At 39.2% G+C, this 17,563-nt stretch overlaps 1 protein-coding gene across 2 annotated transcripts in view; it reads left to right on the top strand.

Moving 5' to 3' along the window:
* mpp2b (MAGUK p55 scaffold protein 2b) overlaps positions 1-17,563 on the top strand; it is a 53,862-nt gene that overhangs the window by 20,918 nt on the left and 15,381 nt on the right. For both annotated transcript variants that reach the window (XM_061028015.1, XM_061028014.1), the window contains one exon: positions 12,513-12,613. In XM_061028015.1, coding sequence (XP_060883998.1) covers positions 12,513-12,613 — 101 coding nt within the window. The remainder of the gene's footprint in view (positions 1-12,512; positions 12,614-17,563) is intronic.

Here is a 17,563-nt window from a genome sequence, read left to right as displayed (position 1 = left end):
AGAGGATATTCTGGACTAATGAAGCAGTGTTCAAACACAGATGATGGATCATTGAGTGGAGCGTGTTGGTTGGATTACGCTGTCAAAGATAATCGCCAGGTTTCAACAGAATGGGACAATTTAATTCAGTTCGGCTGAGGGTCTCAGATAATGCGACGACACTTGCAATTATTGTATTCCTATCACACCATGCCCATACATTGTTTGCTTTTTCATTAACTGCTGCAGGGAAAATACACATACTAGTCAAAGTTAAAAATATTTTGCCGCAAAGATGATCAACTTTTGCTTGTTAGTTTACACCTAAAAAAAACTCGCATGAAAATTTCTCTTGCAAAAAAACAATCTGTGGGGTATGTAATTGGAGCCGCTGTCCATTTGCAAAATGTCAACAAATATCACAAGTATCGTCTCCAGCCGTGACCTTCAGCCGGCTAATAAGGGGATCCAGCCCGCATCCATGTTATGCCACTTTGGAACGAGCATCACCATGGCTCTGTGGTGGCTTAAATGGCATCTCTCTGATTGGCTACCAAAGAGAGAGTAGGTCAGGGGAGTCACAGTTTTTTTTTTCTGGAAATGTTTCCATAGTAGGAGACAGTCATGGACACTGTTGTAACTTTCAACTTTGGCAAATTTAAGTAGGATGTAATTGATTTTGATTTGAAATCTTGTAAAGCTAAACAGATAATAAAATAAAGAAACTGAAATCATATTAACTATTAACGGCCTCTTTTACAATTTAAAGGGCTATGCCATGATTTCACCATAACAACTGATAGCCTTGACAGTTTATTTGAAGAAGACGTTAAATTATGGATACAGTAGCTGTTTCTCGATTAAATATGCAGGAAATAATAAAAACATCTCTTTATGTGCAGTATTTGTCCTTTAAAAAGTTCTTGTACATAGTACATTGAGACGTTAAGAATAATGGGACTCAAACCACTACATAATCAAATCAAAAAAGAGAAAGCGAATGATCAACAGGTTCAGGAGTTGTGGTATCTTTTAGGTTTCGCGATAATTAAACACCCACATCAACAGTAGTGTTTTTAACTTATTTTGGCTGTAATGTTTCTCTGAGGGCTGTGTGGGTGTGTACACTCTGTAGTTGATTGGCACTCACTCTCACACTGCTGTTAGCTTTATTGAACTTATTAGGCCCGGTTCTGACTACAGGGGCTTTAAACTCCAAACTGATTTAGAAATCAGGCTGCATAATGCACAAGGAGAGACCTCACAGATATTATTTCTCTCTAATCTCAGAAATGCCATCATGGTAAGATATAAAATAATGGTCCATCATTCACTGCAGCACATTATTTAGATGAACGTTTGCCAGTGGCAGGTACTGCATCAAGTGAACTCGTGATCTCACAGGTAGCAGATCTGAGACTCACTAAGACCTGCAGCAGTTCTTTGTAGAGCAAAAAAACCCAGCTAAGGTTTAAGTCTTGATGAGAAAATGTTTCGACAGGCAAGGCAGGCAACTGCTTGGGGCCCCAGACCAGTATAGGGCCCCTGAGAGCTCACAAACTTAAACCAAAGCAGTGGCCCAAAATGTGCAAAGTTATAAATGGCAGTAGGAAACCTCCCTAAGGGGGCCCCATCTGACAGCACTCACTGTCGTTGCCCTGCCACGCGCTGCATGAAGTTTGTCAATGAAAGTCAACAAAGAAAAATTAAGGTGGTTCTGATAACGTTCTGAAAACGTTTGGCGATAACGTTCTGAAAACGTTTGGTGATAACGTTCTGAAAATGTTTGGCGATAACTTTCTGAAAACGTTTGGGCGATAATGTTCTGAAAATGTTTGGTGATAACGTTCTGAAAACGTTTGGCAATAACATTCTGAAAATGTTTGGTGATAACGTTCTCAAAACCCCAGAAGGTCTAACAAATCTTGATGAGAAAATGTTTCTGGAGACACAACATGGCCCATGGGTATTTTTGTCTCGAGAGAACTGGAGGTGAGATCGCACCTGCTGGTTTTCTTTCAGTAGTAGCATGCTAGCTAACATGAACCTCAGAGCTATAAAGCATTTACCATTGATTTTAAACAAAGACTCAGACTCCATCACCTTTTGGACCTTTACTTTGTCTTTATTTTAAAGTACTATCATAACCATTAAAGAAGCAACATATAACCCTGTTACATACTGCTGTCTAAATTCAAAACAGAGGGAACTGTCTCCCCCCCCGCCCCCTCCTCGCGAGTCAAGTGTTTTAGCCAGCTCTGCATAAGTCTTGAAACCTTTCTGGGTTTTGACCTCGTGGAGCTTATTAATAAAATGCTGAGGCTTTTTAGGTCGGGTAGAATAAGTTATATCTGAACCAGTTCACTTGCCCGCTTCCATCACTGCAACACCTGTCTGTTTGCTGTTTGCCGGGCAAACCAGGGGGCATCCAAAACGGCTCTGTGGGGGTGCCCTAAAACCGCCCAACTTCTCTGGTCAAAACAATTACAGACCATTTGGGACCGGAATCAAACCTTGGAAGGAGAAGTCCATGCACTTGAACATGGCATGTTTCCTTAAAGGGATACGTCACCCATTTGCATTAATCTTTGTATCATTAGAAACCTGGTAGTATTTTTGAATGGTCGTGCATCCCGCCCTCATTTTCCCCTGAGATGGGAAATTTTTGTATTTCTAAGTCTGAAAAGGAGCTTCCATTTTTGTGTCACTGGAAGCTGTTGCGGTTAGTGGTGTGAAACTACAACACTAGTTCCTCATATTTTCGACCACCGAAGCTACAGACCAATCACAGATCAGTGGGTGGGACCTCACTCCCAGAATCAAAACTTAACGTCCCCCATATTGCTTTGAAGCTATGCTAACAGGCTCTATGGAGAAAGCTGATAATGGCAAAAAAATATAAATATAGCGGCGAGACGGCTGCTGCTGACAAGCCGGTCTTGTGTTCTGGCTGCTGTGGCCTCTGGCCGCTGGGGCCACCGCCGGGTGCCAGGGGCCGCCAGGCATCGCCGGCCGCCGGGCGCTGGGGCCGCCGCGACACAAGACCGGCATGTCGGCAGCAACCGTCTTGCGGCTATATTGCTATATTGCTGGCCGCCGCCGGCCGCTGCCAGCTCAGCAGCCAAGACATAAGGCCTGCTTGTCGGCGGCGGTGAGGACGAGGAGCCAGGGCCGGCTCGAGCTGGGGCGGACTGGTAGTGTTGGTGCTCTCACTGTTTGTCTATGGACACAGACATAGAGTCTGTTTTCTGCCAGGAATTTCCAAGATCAATTCTGGAAGAAATCTCGGAATCAGTTGAGGAAATAGTCTTATGTGTTGAAGTAAATATGTTTTTATTACTTTATTTCTACTGCTATACTGTATATTTTGGAGAAGATTCTTCCTTATCCTTTGGGCCATAAATCTGAGCAACCAAGTCAGAAAAACAGTTAATCCTAGCTTTTAAGTTTGATTCCAGATGTATAAAAAATCTGGTGTTTCTGACAGTGGTGATAACCCCCACTTTATGGAAAAACTATTGAAGTGCCAATGAATTGATATGTGTTTAACAGATCGATACCAATACATTGGAATTAGGAACATGTGTTTGCATCTGTAACTTTAAGAAAAACATCCCTCTAAGAATGCAGTTTATTTAGGCTATTAAGAATTAAAAGCTGCTTTCTGATTAGCTACAACAATCCTTAACCTGAGCAGAAGATTCACAAGCCACAAGTGGAAACACCTGTGGGTCTATACAGGACCATAACATTTAAAATATGGTCTTTCCTTAGTTACTGTATTCTCAATACTTGCCTCTGTCCAATAGATATAAAAAATGCAGTTTTCTGCTGTCTATAATTATACTACCTAGATGGGGAACGCTGTTTGATTGAAGGCAAGTCTATACCGATGATAGTGAGCTCACACACACACACACACACACACACACACACACACACACACACACACACAGATTGACCACACGAGCACAGTACACAGTGGACCTGCCCACACATGCTTCACACAATGTTCACTTGTCAGGATGAGCCTGCTCATTATTTCAGTGATGTTCTTTGGAACAATGTCAGTTATATTGAGTCCAGCTAACATCAAGCAGAGCTATGTTCACAGTCTTGTGTTAACTCGTGTTCTTTCCGTTAACTGACCGCTTACAAGCTGCAAAGGCCATCAAAATGGAAAAATTAACCACACAATAAGATCAACTTAACAACACGACTCAGTTATAAATGATTTTTCAGTTCTGGCGTACACAAGGGATTTTCCTCCTTCCAGTATTATCTCCAACACTGTCTCAGACGTTCATGTTCCTCTACCTGAGGGATTGATAGTAATTATATTTTGCTGGAGAGCAGGGAGCCAAATCAAATCTAACAGCAACCTTAAAGTGTTTAATAAAGTCTGTCAACGCCCGAGAGTATTTTATTACATAGAGGTGACTTTCGCAATCTGAAATAGTTTTCAACATGTTCCTTTCTGTCATTTTAATAGTGCAGCAGTGAAATAAGGTGGTGGTAACTTCCAACAGCGTGACCACCAAACAATGAGAATACCAATGAGTGTTTGATGAGAAGACTGCCCTGAAAGCTGTTTGTGTTTTCACAGTGCAAAGCAGCTGTTAGTACTGCAGAGTGAACACACTGAAAAGCTTCACATTGACCTTAAACATTGCATGCACCTTGATTAACTGCTTCTGACATTCTATGTTATTTAAAGTGGAATCCAGACAACACAGTGAATTTTGAGTCCATTTTCCAGGATCAGATGTGTTTAGTTGAAGAAACACAAACCAGATAGGGTACTCCTGAAAATATTCATACTATTTGTTTGTTGGGAAACATTATAATTCAGAGACGTGTGACATCAGGTTCAGGTTCGGGTTACTTTATTTCTACCTGTAGGATGATTTGTTTGCAGCCAGCAAGATCGACATCCATCATGACACACAGAACACAAGACAAATAGAACAATGAACAACACATTAGAGAGAAGGAGACGTGATAAAAACCTAAAACATTCTATAATTAAAAAGGATAAGAAGTGATAGAAGCACTCAAGTAGGGCTGGGAAATGAATCGAAAATTAATTGAAACATTCAGAACCTCTAATTGACGTATATGGCCTTTTTGAAAATGAAAAAGCAAATGTAATTTTCTTCCTCATTTTAATTTAGTCAAAGAATGTGCATTTTTGAAGTGGAAAACTAAAATGCGAATTAGACAAATTAATCATCATTTTATTTTTGAGTCAAATAATACACCCATATTCTGAAACTTAGAAATTATTTCTGTCAGTGCATTTTCATTTTCAAAACAGCTTTCTCATTTGAATTCTGATCACTAGTCGCTTCCATAGACGTAATCTTGCCCATGTCGATTATTTCAATTATTTTCAGGACAGTCACGTGATGACACATCCAATCCGTGACATGGAAGCAATGTCTATCGTTTGGATACATTTTGTCTTTAGGGAAGACGACACCGAACAAAAAAAAAAGTCAAATCTTAACACTGGAAAAACAGTTTTTATGAAATGCAAGTTATTTATTTTCTACTGTTTTAGAGAAGTTAATTTCTACTTTAAAACTCAAATGTGTCGTTTTCATTTCAAGCGATGCTTTGACTTCAGTTCAAAAATATTCAATAAATAACCACAAAATAGTTCATCAGATATGCACTCTCATTAGAAAAAATAACCCAGCTTTAATAGTTGAGCACATCTACAGTAGAGACCATGTCAGTGAACTATGAGGGCAAAAAACAAAAACAAAATAATTGTTCATTAATCGTAATCGAGATCAAATGTTCAATTAATCGTGATGTTGATTTAAGGTTATATCGCCCAGCTCAAGGCTCCACCAATCAGGGCATAGGTGAGAAAGAAGTCTCCACCGATAAGATCGATTTAAAAACACAAATAAATGATATCTCCAGGCAGGGTACAAATAAGTTTTGGCCATAAATAAATAAATAAGGTGTTTGTGCTAACATGGCTACAGCTTGTTCCGTGCACTGACAGCAGCAGGAACAAAGCTGTTTTTGTTCCTCTTTGTTCTACACCTTGGGACTAAAAGCCTCCGTCCAGAGGGGAGAGGCTAAAAAACGTGAAGCAAGATTCAGCCAAGAGTATTCAGAGACTGGCAAAACACTTTTCTGCATGATTCTTTTCAAAGAAATGTTCACTGATCATTGTAAACAACAGAAACTGATTTAGACTCCCGAGTCAGTTTGACACCACAGATGTTTCAGTTAATAAATACTCAAACTGTCTTTCAGAATGTGTCAGTTGATTGAAATCAAATGTAGTGTGTTATGAAATGATGATTAAGGTCAAAATTAGAGGATGGATGTGATTTATTTCTCAGAGCATACAAGAAAGATTGTCAGAGTGACTAAGCACATCAACAAGAATAAAGGCAGTCCATTTTAAAATAGCATGAAAGTGAGTTTCCAGACAGCGTCTGACTTGCAAACTACAAGTTTATTGTCAAAGATTCTAGATCATCATTGCATGAGACGAGCCGAGCACACAGTGCACTGCAGGGGAAAGAGGAGTCAACAACTCTCAATGGTTGCATCAGCTGTGAGTTTTATTGTAGGAAGAAAATAAATCTATTACCTACTAAATTGGATATGACTTCTTTTTTAAATAAAGCTATACTTTAGATGTATCAAATGAGAAAATACTTATTCATACTTGTGAAAAAATGACTTGGTAGTGGCCAAGCTTCAGAGAATGATCACCTGAATCTGCAGATCTTCTTAACTTCAAGTAGCTAAGCAGGAAGTTTTCAAAATGTAACATTATTGTTTCGGTTCAGTCTCTCTGCTCTCAGGGTGTCATATTCAGACACAGCTAGCAGCTGCTGAGACTGACTTCTGGACTTTGTGAAAACCAAAACAAACAACAACTTATGTGCTAGTTTATATCCTGCAAATGACCTATGACCATATATGTTTATTTTACTTGAATGAATCTTTTAGGTTAACCTGTGTCTGTGTTTAAGATTATTTGTTTATCTAAAGATTTTTTTCCCTAAATAGATTTCTTCTTCCAGCTACTTGAAGTAGAAAGAGTTAGCTTGAATGTACTCCCCTGTGCTTAAAACCCAGGGTGAATGTACAAATGAAAACACATCCCCCACATGCCTCCCTCGGCTCCCTCGTCTCCCTCTTCTCCATGTCCCTAATCGCTGCTCCGTGGCAACCGGACAACCTTCAGTCTAAGAGGTTCACGTCCCACTGCTTAGCATCGGCCACAATCAAAAGCAGCCCAGATTGTTTGTCTGCCTCTGTGTCATTGAGTTTAATTGTTACTCTCCTTAGAGGGCAAGATGAAACTTTCAGAGACAAAAGCATCCTTAATTGGAGTTTCAAATTGTGAGAACATGTCCTTTGCTGCCATAATGGAAAGGAAGCTGTTATTTTTGTACTCTTTGTTGAGAGGTGATGTAAGAGGCCAACACAGTGTGTTATTACTGCTAATTTGTATTAGCTAAATGCCAAGATAAGATTTTACCTGAAGGGTTTCTCACTGAGAGGTATGAAGCCAAAATGAATCAGATTTCCTTAAATCTCAGTTATTGTTTGAACTTGTTAAGTCTTGGGTGCACGGTCTCAGTCTCTGGAGAACTGGGATCTGCTCTACTGGGATTGTCCTTTCTGGAGCTCTCCTCTTAAACCCCCACATATTGAATTTCCCTGAACGAGTAGGTTTCTGTAGAGCACATGACGACCATGTACAGCAGCTAGATCAGTATTTCTTTGCCCTTTTTTTTGTCCTCTTAAACCCTCATCTGCTAAATGGAGTCCTCTAATGGTATCAAGTTTCCGTGTGCTGTATAGAGGATTTAGAATCACTGGAGCGAGAAATGACTTTCGCATGAGTTCTCACCTGTAGCGGCTCAGAGGACTTTGTTATTACGCAAATGTCTTCATGTAACTTTGAAGCTGATATGAGACATGAGCAGAAAAACTACCAGTTCTGTTAATTAAAAAAATAAAAAGATGTTCGATCCTGGCTTTGCAGTATTGCTGTTTATAGAGGAAGGATAAAATACCCCATGAAAAATGAAATATATTTCCAAAATAGAATTAGATATGTAACAAATAAAATATACACTATACCTGAAACTGAACTTCAGACCTCATCCTGGGCTATCTAGGAACCAATCAGCCATGCCTCATGGGAAAGATGTCCCAACTTCTCTGTCTTTTCCGTTCAGCAAGCAGTAAGTGTTAAATGACTTCCTTTTCCATGCGCTGAACAAGTCCTATTGGCAAATTGAGAAGTGACTGTGTTCAGATAAAAAGTAAAAGCAAAATTCACCTCTCCAGAAATGTGAAATAACAGTCATGTCTTGGTTTATTAAATCCCCTGAAGTAAAAGCTGTCTTTTCTGGTGAGTCTCGGCTTTACCATGAAAAGTATGTCAGGTAGAGGCTTCCCTCTGGCTTACTTCAGGGGTATGAGGAGGAAAAAACTGTTTCCTTCTGATTTACTTTAATTAAACAGGTCTTAAGTTTGCCAAAATAACATCATGATGCAGATTTGTAAAAAGTAAAAATGCAAGCTTTTCCAGGTCTGTCCTTAAGATGGGAGAACAAGACCAGTTTTAAATGCTTGGTTGTTGAATGGAGGTCAGGTTGATAATTTCTGATGCATTTCAGGGAGTCAAGAGATTTAAAAGCAGATTGACTTCAATGTCAGATTGCTCGCTCCAGTTGACATTTGTTATGTAGAATGGATTGTTAGCATCACTTGCATGCAGAAAATCTGTTTTTAGATCACAGGGATGTCATTACAGTGGATGGCTCTCCACCTGCTTTGTTTTGCATAGAGACTGTTTTGCCTGCATAAACCAAGGCTGCTGATACTTGATTGGTCAATACGACTCGGACTACAAACAAATAGGAAAACTTCTCATACTACAATCCAGACCTCTGAATCTGAAAATGGAGATTACCTCCTATGTGACCTTTTGACCTGCAGGACTCTTCCTGTTTTCAAGTGAAAACGCAGGACGCAAAACTATTTATCTCTAAAAGATGGGAGAAGAAGGGCAGAAAGATCCAAAGAGGAGGACAAGTAGGATCTTTAATAATCCACATGAATAATAAAGGACCCCAGGCACACTCGATGATGGAAAAATGGCCATTGTTCTCCTGTTCCTTTTTTCACCTTTCATGATCCCCCTGTTACTTCCAGGCAACGACCATATCAGAGAACATCCAAGTGTGCGTCAAGGCAGTTCCTTTTTTTCCTGATGCGTTGTGGGCACCTTTAAGTTTTATAAGGATTGAAAGATCCGATTTGGGCTATAGCAAAAGGAGAAAGGGGATAGTTGTACTTTAAGTGTTTATAAATAGTATTACAATGTGATAAGAAAGTAGTGAGAGAAAAGTGTTGAAGCTATGAGAAAAGTAAAAAAAAAAAAAAAAAATCAAGTCTACAAGTACAGACAAACTAACATTGGGAAAAGTGCCGATGTGGCAACAACACCGGTGTACAGTTGCAGTGATTAAAGAGAATTATGCAGGACCTGTAAGCCGAGCCTGCTGCTCTGATATTCTCTGCCAGGCTCAAATCTGGCAACTCTCCTGCTGGAGCAGAGCTGCTGTTCAAGGGAAAATAGAAGACAAGACTTCACTGCGGAAGATTTGTGTAATTATTTATTTGATTTACTTATCAAATCATTCAGACAGAAGGCGGAAGGACTGTAATCATCGTGGTCATCTTCCCCTGGCCTTTCTCTCTGTCTTTTTTAATCTTTTTCTCCGTATTGAAGCGAAGAGGAGGATAGATTCTTGTCTTCATGATTTACTAATACATCTTAAACACCATAAAAGAAGACCAAAATAGTTTTCCGTTCAGTCGGAAAATATCTATTACCTCATTACTTCTCTTTTAGCATCCTAACAGAAAAGAGCTCCATCTGCTGAGGAATTGAAGCACAAAATAGTCTGACAGCATCTTAAACACCTGAAACACACACCAACTGCTGCTGAAACACAAACTCATTATTACACAGCAACAATATCACACTTTTCATCAGTGTCATTACCTGTGTTTCAACGGCATTATAGAATATCAACAACAAGTGATAACATTTAAAATTAATTCTAAAATCAATAGGGAGCCAGTGGAGGGATGCGAGTACAGGGTTGATGCATTCCTGTTTGCATGTACCTGATCAGAAATCTGGCAGCAGTGTTTTACACATACTGCAGACAGATTCTTGAAACATTCACCTCAGTTTTTTGTTCATTAACTTTTAAGAAGCTTTTCTTTGAAGTAGTTGAGTAGGGTTTGAAAGGACTGTTGGTTATTGCTTTTGAGTGGGAGATGTATTTGTATGTCATCTGCAAAACAATGTAAAGATATGTCACGATTCCTTATAAGAGCACCCAGTGGCAGCATGTTCAAAGAAAACAGAAGGGGCAATAGAACTGAGCCCTGAGGAACCCCACTGGTAAGGGCAGACAAAGGGGGAGCATATATTTTTCTGGACTTACTATTAAACTTCTGTTTTCCAAGTATGACTTGAACAGATTTAGAGCTCGCCCCCCAAAATTTCTACCCAATGTTCAAGCCTGGTGATAAGCAGGTTGGGGTTGACCCTGCCAAAGGTGGCACTAAAATGAAAAAGTATTACAATTGCGCAGTCCAAGTTTACTTAATTAATTTGTAGGTTCATAAATTTTTCCAGGATTTTGGATAAAAAGAAAGTCTGGAGATAGGTCTAAAATTACATAAAATGTGAGAATCTAGGTTAGGTTGAACCAAATTAAAACTATTATCCTGGTAGTTATAAACATTTACTTAGAAAATATGTTTGCATTTAGCTAAAATCACTGCTGTAATTTAGAATGACTTCAAGGAGCTGCTAGCATGACTATGAACTCTTATTAAATATTGGCTCATGAGCAATTGGTCACCCTGAATGCATGGCTAACTTTAACACTGGGACTGGACCAATTTCATGCACATGAGACTCATTATTTATAAGTATAACTTGGCTCTTACAGTAATGCTCAGCTGAATGGAATGCAAAGGATAAGACAAACACAACAGTGTTTTTATAACTGTTAAAGTATAGGGAATGCAAATCCTGTGTATATGCAGAGTTCTTTCAGGTTTCCCTCCAGTTTAATATTAGTATATTATTAGAAAGAAACACACAATCTTCTGTCACAAAATGAATTATCTGCCCTCTTATTGGACCAATTACGTCTTAATGCTCTGTTATGCCCTTATTAGGAAGTGAGAACTGTGACGTGTGTTGTGCACGATGGATACTTGATGGAGCACCAATCTGCTTGTGAAAATTAAAAGCCAGTGTTGTATTTTTAGCTTTGGAAACAAAGGCTTGTTGAGTGAATTACAGCAGACAAATGTTCCCTTTGAGTAAAAAATGCCCTCTCCTCTGACAGTCACGTCTGCTGCTGTGATTTATGCCTGCTGGTAGGTGATATCTTAATGAGTCATATTCAGCGTCATTGGAGATGGTTTTATTACTAGAATGAACCCTCCCTGTTCTTCATCAAAATTGCTGACATCACTTTGCATCAGCTGTTTGATATGTAGTCCTGTTGAGTCATGTCTTTGAGGCATCATGAACTGAAGATATTCTGATCCGTATTTTTCCTTCCCTGATACCGAGTCAGATATATAGATTAGTGTACTGGCCAAGTGCATTGTAATTGGAACAACTCTAAAACAATAATAAAAAATCGCCTCTCAACCTTATAATGTAATTGGTAAATGGACTACTCAAAACACTTTTACGCCACATGTCACCCATTCACACCCTGATGGCAGAGGCTGCTATGTCAATTGATCATCACCCATTAATACACATTCATACGCCGTCAGCGAAGCAGAAGGAGCAACTTGGGGTTAAGTCTCTTGCCAAAGAACACATTGGACATGTGGCTGCAGGAGCTGGGGATCGAACCCCCGACTCTCTGGTTGAGAGACGACTGAATTCACAAACTGAGCCCCAGCCGCCCCGTGTCTAGATGTCTAGACTTATTCTTCAACTCAAACAATATAATATATTTAGATCTAGGTAAACATTTTTATTTTCTTAGCAACACCAGCAACTGTTGTGGTTAAGCTGCCATGTGTTTTTGTGTGCACATGTGCGTAGGGGGGAGAGGGAGGTAAGATGGGGGAAAGATGCTGTCACTCAAAAGGGGGGGGGGGGGGGGGGGGGGGGGGTGAGTGACAGAGGTGAAATTGCAAGGGAGAGGATGCAATCTAGCTCCCCCCCTTCTCCTCCGTCCACTCTTCCTCTCACTTCCCTCCTGCCTCTTTGCATTCAGCCATATTGTGCCAACTACTGTCAAAGTGTTCTCTTTCTCTCTTTCTCTCTCTCGCTCTCTCTCTCTCTCTCTCTCTCTTTGAGGTGATCTATTCAGCATATGGAGGAGGATATAGTGAAATAAACTCTTGTCCTTCTGTGTGTGTGTGTGTGTGTGTGTGTGTGTGTGTGTGTGTGTGTGTGTGTGTGTGTGTGTGTGTGTGTACAGCCATGCATCAGGCCTTGGACACACTGAGTGACAGCACAAGCTCCACGACAGCCAACGACCTGGACCTCATCTTCCTCAAAGGCATCATGGAGAGCCCAGTGGTGAGAACAACTTTACACTGCATATTTAATATGTGAGGATTATCATATGTGTGTGTGTGACATGCAATGAAGGACTGCTTTTAATTGGACTGTCAGGGGATGGACACACTAATGGATAAGTCGATAAGAAAAGACTTAAACTTAAATCAAACCAAATCACAATTACACCACAACACACAGTATTTAAGTTTGACTAAGGATATTATAACCATGCAAATTTACATTTTGCATGTATTTTCTTAAAACTTTGTAAAACATGTGGACAGTTGTTGTTACTTAAAAATGTGATTGAATTCCCTCATTTGCATTTTCCTCATTTGGGCTATTTCCCACATTGACAATGATATGTTATGCCTAACTATCTATCCAGGAATTTGCATGTTATGAGAAATCTTATTTTAATGATGTAGCAGATTGAAACTTAATATTCAGAGCCATTATTACATTTTAGATTCAGATTTCAGCTTACAATAATTATCCTAGAAAGACAGCATAAATTCATCAAGCACATTATCATGTTTATAGTCTTGATTTGTTGTTACCTCATAAGCTGAGAACATTGGATATATATAACTGTTTTTATGTGATGCATTGACAAAAACCCGTCTAAATATAAAAGGGTCAAATAGGAACTCCCCTCTGTGCTGCACATCACTGGCTGTATGTACGCCTGGCAGTACTGATTTTAAAGGCTTCGAGACATTTTGTGAAAGTTTAGAAACTTTTTTCTGCGGCAGAATGTTGAAATGGAAACATGGGCATTTTGTTTTAAAGTTCAAACTTGTTGAGGACAAAAGAGGACAAAAGAGGTCAAACAGTTGCCTCTACGCTCTACTCTCCACTCTGGGATTTATATAGTATTTCTGATTTTGATTCTGATACCTGATACCTATTACAAAGCCAGTCATGGTATACAATGATGGACATATTATTGATACAAGTTAAGCAGAACATAAGGCTGCTGTGGTTAGTTGTACAAATCACTGTGGGTATCCCCTCGAACTCTGAGAATTAGACTGCAAAGGTTAAATGGATTAACACAGTTTATTGGATGGTAAAATGATCTTGTTTAGAGTTTGGGTCACTAAAAACAGTGGGAAGGTCTTTCACTTTGAAACCAAAAATGACCTCTATGTATTTTGCCTTGCAGTTGGCATATAACATAAGGCTGAACTACAAAGAAAATCCATCTTTCTTTTAGAGAATGTAAACATGTCCTCTGTTTCCCAGCTGTCAGTCATTTTAACAAGGCAACACAACATCTCTTCTGCCAATCACAGCAAAAGATTGAAACAGCAGACAGTGAGCAGCACAGTACCCTCAACATTTCTTGACAAACTGACAAGTGCAGTAGCTTCATAAGCCCGTCTGATCGATGAAAAATCAAGGAATGAATTCAACCATTGTTTATAACATATATTTAATAAGAATAAGTGCAGTGTTTCCCCTAGGTTTACAGCGTTGGGGGGGTGGGGACAAGCTGACATGCCGACACGACGACACAAACACTTGAAGGAATCTTGGTGTTCATGTGTTACTTTTAATGACAGCTGTCCTTTTCTATTGGAAAGGTTTCCTTAAATGACTTCTTTCCCTGATTTCTGACTCTATCCACTATCATATCTCTACAATAATGGCACAAAAAGCCCCCCAAAAAATCTTAAAAAATAAGGGGCCGCCCCCCCAATATAATGGTAGGGGAAACACTGAAGCGTATTATATGAAACATGAACTGCCTGTATTAAATGTGCTTGTGATATTTTCTTATTTCAATTATAGGCCTCTGAATTGAATCAAATCAAATTGTTCAACGACAGATTTGTACTATTCGAAGTTACTATATTGTCGTCTAAAGAATATATAAAATCTGTGATTGTCCATTTTAAAATCTGAAATACAAGAGCACAGAGTGAAATGGGACCACAGCTTTCAGTCAATTCCTGTTTGATAGCAGTCCTACTTTTGGTTCCACATTATGTTGTGTTATAGTAGAGGAAATATGGCACTTGCTGCCTTTTGTAGTTAAATCCTGTAAAAATCAATAACACAGCTAAAGCACTTGTATAACAACAGTCCAGAGGGATTAAAAGGGTTCCCATACTACTACACTTGACAGACATGCATTTGTCTTTTTTGCACAGTTGCTTTATCAGTGAACTAAATACTTTCTCAAATCAAGTTGATTTTTTTTAAATTTCTGTTGGGCAGTTGCTTAGAAACTGAATTAAAACTCATCTTAGACAGAAAAAAAATAGCGAGGTAATTCTTAGGCTTTATTCCAACAAAACTCAGACCAAGGTGGTACTTGTCTTCCTCTCAAAAGCGTTTTCACACAAACGGGTTGACAGCAGACCTACAGTAAATTTGGTTTCATGTTGAAACTTTAAACTTTAAACTGTAGTCTGTTTGTTTTATATCTTTGGTTTTTTACATCTCTGTAGTATTTGATTCGACTTCGTTGCTTGCTAATGCTATTTGGTTTACTGATAAATATTAGTGTGTCCAAGCTGAAAAAAGCTAGGAAAATCCATTCAATGGTTTTTACCATGAAACAAAAGGTGTTCCACAAGGATCAATTCTGGGTCCTATTTCATTTTGTTAGATACATAAGAAAATTAAGACTATTTTTTTGTTTGCAACTCTTCTGCATAGAAGCAAGTTTGTACATAAAACTTTCTAGTCCTTCTACAAAGTCGACCTTACTGTATGTAACAAAATCCCACAAGTTCTCCGTGCTCACATGAAGAAAACTGGTTTTGCCATGGCAAAGTGAAGGAAGAAGAGTGAAATAGTTCAGTAGTGACAGAAAGTCTTTTTAGAGTTTCATCCCACTGTGTTTCGTGTTCTTTTCTGTTGCCGAAGTCTTCCACTTCCACTTCTTCTTGCCAAGAGCAATATTACACAAACCTTTTCAAATCGTGCAAGAGTAGGAAAAGGTCCTTTGCTGTGCTCTGCAAAAGTATGCCAGATAAATAAATAAAGAAACATGGAAGTCATATCCTGAGATTCCTCCTTTTCTTCTATGCTGTCAAGAGTCATTAGTATGGATTACCACATGTCTCTCTAACATTCACTGTGCACTGTTAGTGTTAGTAGAGCTGCACTGAGGTGGGTGCTGTGGCTGGAAGGTTTCTTTTTGTCCATGGAGATGCATTACTCTGCAAGCAGCTTCTCGGACTGTGGCAAAGGCTGGGGGGTAAAAAGCTGTGCAGACTGGTTCTTTAATTCAGAGGCTGTTCTGTTCAGGAAATGTGGAGATGGACTATCCAGAGGGAGCAGCAGGGAGTACTGCTTCAAAGGCCTCCAATATTTCAGAACACGGAGCTTCTTCCCACATTTCTTATCCTGCTCTTGGTTTCTTTTTTGCTACAGACGGATTGATTTCCTATGTATGAGTTAGTTTGTCTGAGGGAGCTCTTGGTGGTACCAGTTTATTGATGAGAGCTCTCATAAGAGATCTGCGGATGCAAGCGCAGAGTAAATCCTCCTCGCTGAAGGATGTGCAAAGGATGTCCAAGATGATAGCCTCTCGTGACCCCAAGATGGATCTACATACGCTTCACATGGTATTTACTGAGAAAGGAAAGAGAACATTAACAGGACAGAGCAAAGGGTCCACATGTGTATACATACAGTGGATACTTCAGCGAACTGTGATGATTGCAGCACACTCCCTTATGAATGATGCATTCAGCCCAGCCATTAATTCTATAATGAATATGAATCATGATTAAGGCCCACAATGAGCAGAAATTGACAACAGCTTCCTCATTTCCAGCTCTGACTTGATGTTTTGCTCTATATTTAACTGAGCAATTAGGTCGATCGAGGCATTTACAACAGCTAAATAAACCATCTGTTGCTCTTAGACATCAAATCATGACGCTTTTTAGTTCTAACCTTATGACTAAGCCATCACATTATCTCTATTCATTCTTTAATGTGACCCCGTTGACTTAGTAAAATAGTGCCATGAGGCCCACCGAACAATGAATTCTGTTGCATTACAAAACAGCCTCTGCAAAACATTTTAGCTATTATGTGACAAGCGGCCAAATCCTCTAATTATCCCCCCTTTATTTATGTCATCTACTGACATTTAGCTGAAAGTGTGGAAACAGAAATATCGCATAAAAGCTTGTCTTGATCTAAAGTAGCATTTAGAACCCACATTGGAGTAACAATTCAACTAATTTATTAATAAGTTGGTTCTTTTATATTGGAGCTGTAGCATATGATTATGTCACATAATCACTGTGGAAAGGGAATTTGTAGAGCCACAGAATTCGGTCAAGACTGGTGATACGTATAACTTTTTTATAAGAAATATTATCAGGGATTTAGACATTACTTTCTGAGTATCAACCAACTGTTCAGATGGTCTGTTTTTTTTTCTTCTCTTTTGAAAGCTTGAGATCATCTTATTTTTTCTAAAGGAAATACTGTCTTAAACTCAGTATGGGATTTTCTGCATGTTAATAAATGTGTATTTTTTTTTGTGCATATGCATTGTGATATTTTTAGTAAGTGCTTTGTGTGATGCAGCTTGGAACCCAAAACAAATGTCCCTGTAGGACAAAAGACTAGATCATCCTGTCTTAACTTAACATCAACAAAAATATACCTAGTATGGCACAATGCTAGAGCACAGTACAAAAACGTGCTTATCTTATTCATGTTTTCTTCCAAAGGGATGTCAAAACAAACATGTGTCCTCAAAAATGTTATTCATTATGTCCACCATGGCTCTAAAATAACTGTAATCATATTGCTCAGTGTTCATGCAGGCATGTTGTATCAGCGCCAGGCTGTGACAGCTCGCTCCATCAGGTTACACAGAATTCTGCCAAAACAGCAAATAAGCAAAAACCTGCTGCCGTATCACTGAACAGGAAAGAGCAAAGAGCTCCCTGTCCTTGGTTTAGTCCTGTGCAGATTTGTCTGCTGTGC

This window comes from Labrus mixtus, chromosome 21 (assembly GCF_963584025.1).
Source record: "Labrus mixtus chromosome 21, fLabMix1.1, whole genome shotgun sequence".
In the NCBI taxonomy this organism is placed as follows: Eukaryota; Metazoa; Chordata; class Actinopteri; order Labriformes; family Labridae; genus Labrus; species Labrus mixtus.
Note: the sequence above shows the minus strand (reverse complement) of the source record. Positions and strands in the feature narration are given on the sequence as shown.